Source organism: Lytechinus variegatus, chromosome 16, assembly GCF_018143015.1.
Source record: "Lytechinus variegatus isolate NC3 chromosome 16, Lvar_3.0, whole genome shotgun sequence".
Taxonomy (NCBI): Eukaryota; Metazoa; Echinodermata; class Echinoidea; order Temnopleuroida; family Toxopneustidae; genus Lytechinus; species Lytechinus variegatus.
This window is the reverse complement of record NC_054755.1, coordinates 28386589-28396438: the sequence shown is the minus strand read 5'-3', so window position 1 is coordinate 28396438 and position 9850 is coordinate 28386589. Positions and strand designations below refer to the sequence as shown.

At 38.8% G+C, this 9850-nt stretch overlaps 1 protein-coding gene across 1 annotated transcript; it reads right to left on the bottom strand.

Moving 5' to 3' along the window:
- Nucleotides 1–1222: 1222 nt before the first annotated feature.
- LOC121429846 (methyltransferase-like protein 27) lies at nucleotides 1223–8259 on the bottom strand. Its single transcript, XM_041627090.1, has 5 exons — nucleotides 7959–8259; nucleotides 5629–5751; nucleotides 4537–4672; nucleotides 3814–3906; nucleotides 1223–1482 (listed from the first exon to the last, which is right to left on the bottom strand). Exons 1-5 carry the CDS (start codon nucleotides 8085–8087, stop codon nucleotides 1259–1261), a joined length of 705 nt encoding a protein of 234 aa, XP_041483024.1. The 5' UTR covers nucleotides 8088–8259; the 3' UTR covers nucleotides 1223–1258.
- Between the last annotated feature and the right edge of the window lie 1591 nt (nucleotides 8260–9850).

Here is a 9850-nt window from a genome sequence, read left to right as displayed (position 1 = left end):
TTGGAAAAAGGGATAGGCGAAGGCCCCCTCGGCACCTCATGGATCAGCGCCTGATCAATAGTAATTAGTATTTTTTCAATTGGACACATGCATAACTGTAAGACAATGTGCAATCTTTTCAGGGGCATACACTTTTCACGTTTTGACGTGAATTCTACCAATATTTAATGGGCCTCATTAAAAGGGTCATTCAGTTCTAATGCCTTATAGCGACCGATATTGCATATATTGAGAGATTTAGGATAAGGTGCATGAGGGGATTTGCCCTCCCCCCCCCCCCCCCCCCGATTCAGGAGCGTTGCTCAGAAGGTTGCCTCCCCGGCCCAGACATTTTGAAAATTGACAAAAAATGAATGCTGCCGCAAGCATCGTTCACAAGCTGTAAAGTGTTTTACTCATGAATATCATTTTCCAGTGAATTTTGAAAATTTCCTCATTTACCCAACCTCGCCAAGTTAGGCTGTCGTCACTGTCGATGCAAAGAGCTCGGAAAGTTGCATAATATTGTGCAAACTTACCATGTAAATGTCAAGTCGATGCACCCAAGAAAAAATGTCGATTTGAATCAATAGAGAAAAAATGAAACAGGCCTAACACTGAAAATTTCATCGAAATCGGATGTCAAATAAGAAAGTTATATTCTAAATATTCTAATTCCATGCATAATTCAGTGATAATCAATTCGATGATGTTCCCACTCACTATTTCTTTCGTTTTTATTGCTTTAGTTATAGATTTAAAGGGCCAACTTGACTGAACCACAAAATGTTAAAACAATGCTATACACTTATTTTCAGAGAGATATAAACCTTTGCTTCACACTGGCAATGAGAAGAAAATTAAAATATTACATATTTCATCATAGGCGGCGGGGGGAAGCGGGGGGGGGGGCGTGTCTTTTTTATGGGGGGGGGGGCTTGTCATTTTTTTCCTGCTGCTCCCCTGTAATTTGTTTTCGATAATTTTTTTTCTTGTCAAAAAATTGTGTGGTGGCCCCCTCTAAAATTTTTGGCTTCTGCCTTCAATGTATTTCATAATAATAAAATACTAAAGAAATAGTGAGGTGATATCATCCCCTCATTTGCATACTGACCAGGATGTAATCATAAATGTTTGGTTCATTTTTTATTCACCTTTCTTATTCTTTCTACAATGTATGCCCATTGTGCATTTATTTTGTGTTCTCAGACAGTCGTATCTCAACTTGTCAAAAAGTTTGTCCAGCTTCGTCACTACACTATGTCACTACTATGTGACGTCAGAGAACTGTATACACCAATCCTATTCCCATTTCTCCCTCGGCGTAAGACGGGATCTCTTCGTAGACGAGAGTGCACTTTTTCGCCGAGACGAGTTCGTCGGAGGCAGCTCGAAAATTGAATTCCTTTGGATGATTCGGGACAGGTGACCATTTGGCATAATTCCATTCCCCTGGTTTCTCCATGTACCATGTTTTCCTTGTCGCAATCACGATGGCTCCACCTAAGGAATGGGGGGGGGGGCATGCAAACAAGAAGAAAGGAGCAAAACTTGAGATTGATGATAGCGGCAACGAAACAATACAAGAAAAATGTAAGAAAATATAGTTTACGCCAATATGATTGTGATGACAATGAAGGGCATGGTTGATAATGTCGATAATGATGATGGTGGTGATGGCATGCATCTGCTGCCGCAAAATGGTTTTTAAATTAGTGGTGGGGGGGGGGCTGGACAATGGAAATATCACATTCAGATGGTCATTTTTTTTTTTTTTTTACTTTAGTACACGGTTTTGTATAAAATGAGTGTGTGGGGTTGGTCGAGATTGAGGCACCCCAGCCCTCCAGTCCCGCGGCCCCTACTAACGATGACGACACTAGCGTGCTACGGAGGGGGGGGGGGCAGGGGGGAAACTGCCCCCCCCCCCCGACGAGTCACGACCCATGCAAGGGACCTATCCCTGCCCCCACCCCCCCCCCCCGACGAGAAGTTGATTTTTTTTCTTGTCACTTTTTTCTGGCACGAAATCCTTTATTTGTGGTTGAAGACCTTATTTTTTGGCTTAATTTTTTACGGACGATTTTGCCTCCCCCCTGTGGATAATCCTAGGTACGCTACTGGATGACGATGAAGATAATGATCGGGATGATATAATAATTGTTCTTGATGATGATGATGATGACGACGATATTCAGTGGCGGACCGGGTTCGTTGAATGATTACTAAACAATATTGACTGATTATGATGACCAAAATTTTGATAGGTAAACGCTGATGACCTAATTTCAAGAATTTATTATTAGATTGACAGTCCGCTCTGGAGTTGTCGCGTATTTTATAAATAGCAATCAGTCTCGATCTCAACAGGAGAAATGGGGACTTTGTAGGAAGGAAGCTAAATGTTCTGATTACCCTTATCCCATCAACTTACTTCACCCACTCAAGTTCTACCTCACCCATTTTCTCCTGGCTCCCATGAACACACTGATGAGATCAACATGCTAAAGTTACAATGCTGAACTAAAAAGTGCAATTCATGTTCACCCATGCATTAAATTTAATTAATAAGTCATGAAAATTTAATTTTGCCCAAACAACCAAAAAAAAATGAGTGATCATGAATTGTTTATCACAACACCCTCAACTTTACAAGTTCCAAGGGACTCCCCTCTTAAAATCTGAAAGAAATTGAAAGTCTGATTCCTGCCCAGCCTATTTGTCATGTGACAAGTGACATATTTTGTATTTGGCAGCCATTTCAAAAGTGTATAGTGCTTTTTTAGACGCACTGTATTAGCTGGTACTTATTCTTGGTAGTTGGTACATGAATTGCAGTTGTATAAAGTTGATATTTTGTTGTTGACAGTTAGCATTTTGCTTGCAGTTGGTTGCTGGCAGTTCCCCTATTCTACTGGCTATTCAACACTCTTTTTTGTTTCATCCTCCCCCTGAACAAAATTTAGAGAGGTGACTGCCCCCTGGTTGCCCCCCGTTCGACACTCACACACACACACACCCACCCCCTCACCCCAATGCACCCCTTTCCACGCACGACCGGTAAGGTAAGGCTTAATTGTGTGGAAGAGGGTGTTTGTAAGTTAGGTCTGTGTGGGTGTGTGTGTGTGGGTGGGTGTGCGTGTGTCTACAGCGCGTCTAAAAAAACACTATACACGTTTGAAATGGCTGCCAAATACAAAATATGTGAACAGGTGGGATGTGTCTCGTGTGGTGCGAGTGTGAATCCTGGTGTGAATGTTGATGATTTTCTTTTTTTTCTATTTACTAGTTCTTTTCAATTTCTCTCTTCTCTTGTATCAATATGATTTGCAGGTGTTTTTTCTTTCTGTATCCTATTGCGCCAAAATGTTAAACGTTCATTATGCAGATTTCTATATGTTTGTTTACGTGTGCATGGTATGTGCATGGTTGTATGGGTGTTAAGGTTGGTGTGTGTATGTGTGTATAATTATGTAAAGTTATGTTGTAGATTGATTTAAAATGGGATACAATGATAATATATTTAGGTTGATTTCTGTTTTCCTGCAAATCATTTATATAGCCATTTAATATTAATTAGTATCAAAATACATAGAGGGTTGGGGACTTTTTTTTCAGACATAAAAATATAATTTTATGGAGTTTCATTCCGTCCTTATTTGCTTCAGTTCTTGGTAAATATATATATGTACATTTTTGCATATCCTTGTTGATATGAAATGAAGATTTGTATTTTTTTGTATTTATCTGCAGTTTATGTATTTCATTTGAATGAAATCCTAATAAAAACATGTTGAAAAAAGTGTGTATGTTGTGAGTGTGTGTGAATCTTACCTGGTTTAACGAGTCTAACCACTTCTTTTAATGACGTCCCATCGCAATGACCAGGAAGAAAGGTACCGCTTGATACGGCTCCATCAAAGGAATCTTTGTGAATTAGCAATATTACAAAAATATACATATAATTAAAAAAAGTGTTTTAAAAAGTGATTAAGAAAACAAATAAAAACTGAATGAATGATAAAAGAAGTTAGATCAATAATAATATGGATACCATCTTTTGCATCCATGGTATCCAGTTTAATTACGAAAATAATAAACAGGTAAATTAACAAATAATTCAATATAAGCCTTCAAATACAATCTGGCAAGATTTGAAATTTCCCTCCTCAGATAACGAAGTAATCATCGATTACGAGACTAATAAATTACATTTATTATATGTCGCTATCCCATGCATGCTTATTTTGCACTTTCTTTCATTTTGCTTGTCAGATATTTATTTATTTTCTCTTTTATGTTTTCTTAATTTTAAACTCACATTGTTAGTCTTCGGATTTTTTTATAAGTATTGTTGAATAAGACCTAATTGAATTTGAATTTTAAGGAGATCGACCTACATACCCCTTGAAAAAAATCTTGGAAAAGACTTTGGTGTCTGATGCAGGATCGTCATGCAACCACAAATGTAATATTCCCCACAAGTGTGATATTACTTTACCCACAAATGTAATAATTTCACCCACAAAATGTGCTAACGCACTTTTTATTACTTACTTTCTTCAATCTCTAGTTGCACAGGTCCAACGTAGCTGTGGATCAACTCTTTATAAACTCCTTTGGTTTTACATGCATTGAGGCTTTCTTGCGATGGGTCTACTCCAGAAACGTTGCTGAAACCCAGTTTAGCAAGCTTGTAAAGAAATATTTTAGAAGGTATAGGTCTACATTTTAAATTCCAAATTGTTCAAAATGTAATTAAAATTCTAATTTAACATTTTAATGCACCAAGTCCTTCAATTTCACCAATGAAATTGCAAAAGTACTATTGTGATAAGCAAAGGCGAATCCAGGATTTTCCGGGGGGGGGGCAAAATTTTGACAAGCAAGAAAAAAAAAGGAAATAAAAAAAAAACGAAAAGGTTTTTAACCAGAAATTAAGGATATTGCGTTCCCGGAAAAAGGTTTCCATTTTCAAGAAAAGGGGGGGCACACTTCTGTTTTAACGGCATTTTTACATTACAAAATGTTCATTTTGCTTCTGAAAGGGGGATATTGTACAGGCCGGCTGTGGTCCCCCCCCCCCTGGATCCGCCAGTGGTGATAAGCTCTCCCAGATCGCTCATTCATTTTATAGTTTCTTCGAACAATCTTCCGTATCGCAGAGTCCCTCGAGCATTGACTTGAATCCATGTAACGTAGCAGAACTATTATTCAAAGTTGGACATGTTGGAGGCGGAACACATATAATATCACAATTTGGTGGTCATGCAATTACACGTTATGTAGACGATCACTAAAAAATATGCTTAGCATGCCCCCCTCCCGGTTTCACAGCCCCTATTAATACGAGAAGGTTACCGCCCCCCCCCACGCTCACCCCCTTCGGTGAGATTATATACCAGCAAGAAGTTGCCCTGTCAAGTTCCTACGTGAGTTACCATTACAGAAACAGAACTTCTTGTGGCTGTAAGTTGGTCTGGGCTAAGGTTCTGTAATATCTAAACCCAACTGCTCCGCTAGAACGATATACATGTAGAGTTGCAATTTTTTCTGCCTTTTTTTAAATTAAAGCAACGAATGCTAGAATCAATTAAATTCATATCATTAAAACATGTTTAAGAAAGAAAATAATGGGGCTTTGCTCACCTCTTCACCGACCATCCCTGTTCCACATCCAACATCAAGAATCTTCTTTGTCTTATCCTGCACAAGTCTGTTGAGTATAGAAGCAACAGCGGCAGGTCCTACATACCCAGCCTCTTTTAGAACCTGAAAAGACATGCAGCAAGACTTTCTTCCGACAATGCTTCCAGAAACATTTAACATGAAAATATTACGATTTAAACAACGTTTGTTAAGGGTTGCAACTGAAACATAAAATCTACTAAGATTTAGGTAGATACGTCATAAGAGGGCGTCGTAGTATCCCGGCCATGTCGCCATTCTTGAGGCTCTGACAAGAGGAGTTTTCACAATAGCGACGCAGACGCTTTCTGGAACGTCGATAATCTATTGTCAAATGCCCTTCATGACACTAAAGGCTTTGTCGAGGGTCGGTAAATCGAAACAACAGTTTCGTGGGTGACTAAGGACAAACGACATATTGCGATTTTTCGTCAGCTCTAAAACTAGAATGACCTACCGGTTCGCAAATTTCCGAGAAAGACCTCCCGGCTGTTCATTGTCTTTTGAAGGGCATTGTCAATACATTTGCTATGTTCTTTGGGACGTTTTACGTCGCGGATGCGAAAACTCGCTAATAATCTTTGTGAACGTAGCAGGGACATGACTGGGACATATACTGATCCGACCTTGGCATGGACACCCTGGGTGGGAATGCAAGCGCCCCCACCATTTTGAGACATGTTTATTAAGGGTCGTTATAACACTTTGATCACTTTCCGTTTCTTGCTTGTCAATCTTTTTCAACTCGAGATGGTCCTTATGCCTCGGTCACATTTGTCCTACGGCGGCCGTACGACGAGTCGAACTGAACAGCCGTTTTAACATTTTTGTACTAGCTATACATTGGCGGATTGAATAAAAGTGAATAAAACGGCTGTATTCGACGCGCCGTATACGGCCGTCGTAAAGCCAATGTGACCGAGGTATTAGGATGGATGATATTTTCTTTTGGCTTGCAATTTTAGACTTAACCCCCCCCCCCCCTTCTAGTAAATCTTGTATCCACCCTCTTAGGGACTCGATCACAACAGCCACAGTAATGAAGTGGACCTGCGTTACCTTATGTAACGCAGCCTTGACAAAGTGACCATATCTATTGTGTCTATTCCGCGGAAAGAATATCTTTGGATCGGGGTTTGTTTGTTTTTTTAGTTATAGTTGTCTGTCTGGCTGAATAAACACATTATTCTTTTCAGGAGCTGACTTGTTCATCGAAATACTGTCCTCCGGTGCAGGACAATTCAAATGTGCGTCAAGGGCTACATAATATAATCATACACCATGAGATCGAATACAGACATTCAGTAAATAATATTGTGAAGATCGATTCTACATTCCACCGTGACTAATTCTATTACATGTTCTTTTTTTTTCATTTCTTAAACAGCAACAAAACAGATTGAAAATTTTCCAAAACCGCAAGATTCCTTCCTTTTACACAGAGGTATCAAACAACATTCTCTTCACTGGCTGCCTGTTGAAAGGCGTATAATAGCTAAATAAATAAAAGTAAATATATAAAATAGTACACAGCGCTGAATATTTCATCAAATCCTGAAGTTATAACTTCAAAGCTCTGCAAGGATTCGTCAACACAGTTATCGTTAGGCTATAGAAAATACAACCTTAATTGTTCATATTTGTCATTGTTTCATGTACGGTCTATTTCTTTGTTATTTCGATGGAAGTACCCCCTTTATCCTCTATAAATATAATGTAAATCCATAATTGCAAATCTTTCTCAATGTCAAGTTGGTTCTCTTTGGGAGTTTACACAGTAGACCATAAACTGGTTATAATTATATATATTTCACGTACCACTGGCGGATTCAGGGGGGGGGGAGTGGGCAAAGTATTCCCGTGCCCCCCCCCCCCCGAGAGCCATAATAAAAATTTGTACAGTGATATGCACAACACATTGACATGCAAATGAGACAGCCAATGATGTCCCTCAATCACTATTTCTTTTGTTTTTTATTGTTTGAATTATACAATATTCCATTTTTTTTTACAGATTTGACAATGAGAACCAACTTGACTGAACTATATAGAATTAAAAAATGCTAATTCCACATGCATGTTCAGTGAGAAATTAATCGTTGTTTTACTTGACAATGAGGAGAAAATTTCTCTGTCTGTTCAAATCAACATTTCATTGGGATGGACTTTTCCTTTAAGTGAAAACCTTTATTCCGTTTGTTTTACTTTTTTGCTTGTCAAGTTCTCATTAAAAAAAAATTGCCCCCCCCCCCTAGCTCTTGGAAAGTTTTGGATCCGCCACTGTCCCTTACCTGATCGTAGTTTTCTGCTGATATATCTACCGCCCATTTATCGTAATAATCCTCGAGTTCCTTTGGCCCCTGCTCAATTCCGATGGTGAAGGCCTCGGCAATCTTGTCAATTGGCATCTCTATTGCCATGTCGGGTAAACCTTTTTTTAGCGGAACTGAGACAGACTTTCTAGCTTGTGCGCGTGTATATGCCGAGTCGCAGAATAGTACACAATGAATATATCGCTAGTTTATAAAGGATTTTTACAGAATATTATAGCAATGCAGCTTGTTCACGGTATTTGAATGATCTGTTGTACTCGAAGTGACCCCGAATTCTTTGTAGATGTTTCGTAATCTTTCTTTTATACTTAGAGATACAATCCTAAACTATTCAGTCAAGCTTCAAAGGAGAATCTCTAATCATGAAAAAAGTGGTGTTGCATGCAGGGACCTGGGTCCCGTAACACGAAGGTTAGAGATTAATCGTACGCCTGATTTTTACGATTGATTATACATTGTAGTCAATGGAATCCATCGTATTATTATGTTCTATACGATCATTGCTAAGCTTTGTGTAACGGGCCCCTGGGAACTATTTTTTGAATGGGGGTGCTGATGTAAATTTGAAAAGGAAAAAAGCTTTCGTAGTTTATTTTGATTATATTTATTTACATTTCTACACAACTTCCAGAAAGCCCGGGGTGTTGCCTTTGGAGAATAATACACGCAGCACCCCGAAGGATTTTATTTTTTTTGGGGGGGTGCTTCGATCAGCTGCATGCTATGCCAAGCTGACAACTATATAAACTTGAGTGATTTCAAATACCATGACCTAGGGAGTGTTCATACCGGGTGCTTGCCTGGCATATAGAAAATACAACCTTAATTGTTCATATTTGTCATTGTTTTATGTACGGTCTATTTCTTTGTTATTTCGATGGAAGTACCCCCTTTATCCTCTATAAATATAATGTAAATCCATAATTGCAAATCTTTCTCAATGTCAAGTTGGTTCTCTTTGGGAGTTTACACAGTAGACCATAAACTGGTTATAATTATATCTATTTCACGTACCACTGGCGGATTCAGGGGGGGAGTGGGCAAAGTATTCCCGTGCCCCCCCCCCCCCCTGAGAGCCATAATAAAAATTTGTACAGTGATATGCACAACACATTGACATGCAAATGAGACAGCCAATGATGTCCCTCAATCACTATTTCTTTTGTTTTTTATTGTTTGAATTATACAATATTCCATTTTTTTTACAGATTTGACAATGAGAACCAACTTGACTGAACTATATAGAATTAAAAAATGCTAATTCCACATGCATGTTCAGTGAGAAATTAATCGTTGTTTTACTTGACAATGAGGAGAAAATTTCTCTGTCTGTTCAAATCAACATTTCATTGGGATGGACTTTTCCTTTAAGTGAAAACCTTTATTCCGTTTGTTTTACTTTTTTGCTTGTCAAGTTCTCATTAAAAAAAAATTGCCCCCCCCCTAGCTCTTGGAAAGTTTTGGATCCGCCACTGTCCCTTACCTGATCGTAGTTTTCTGCTGATATATCTACCGCCCATTTATCGTAATAATCCTCGAGTTCCTTTGGCCCCTGCTCAATTCCGATGGTGAAGGCCTCGGCAATCTTGTCAATTGGCATCTCTATTGCCATGTCGGGTAAACCTTTTTTTAGCGGAACTGAGACAGACTTTCTAGCTTGTGCGCGTGTATATGCCGAGTCGCAGAATAGTACACAATGAATATATCGCTAGTTTATAAAGGATTTTTACAGAATATTATAGCAATGCAGCTTGTTCACGGTATTTGAATGATCTGTTGTACTCGAAGTGACCCCGAATTCTTTGTAGATGTTTCGTAATCTTTTATACTTAGAGATACAATCCTAAACT

Excerpts from the sequence above, each read along its gene's own strand:
- LOC121429846 (XM_041627090.1), bottom strand. The coding sequence starts at position 8,087 with ATGGCAATAGAGATGCCAATTGACAAGATTGCCGAGGCCTTCACCATC. Across the intron at positions 5,752-7,958 it reads CAGCAGAAAACTACGATCAG|GTTCTAAAAGAGGCTGGGTA; the intron begins GTAAGGGACAGT and ends ATGTCTTTTCAG. Across the intron at positions 3,907-4,536 it reads GCAACTAGAGATTGAAGAAA|ATTCCTTTGATGGAGCCGTA; the intron begins GTAAGTAATAAA and ends TAATTCACAAAG.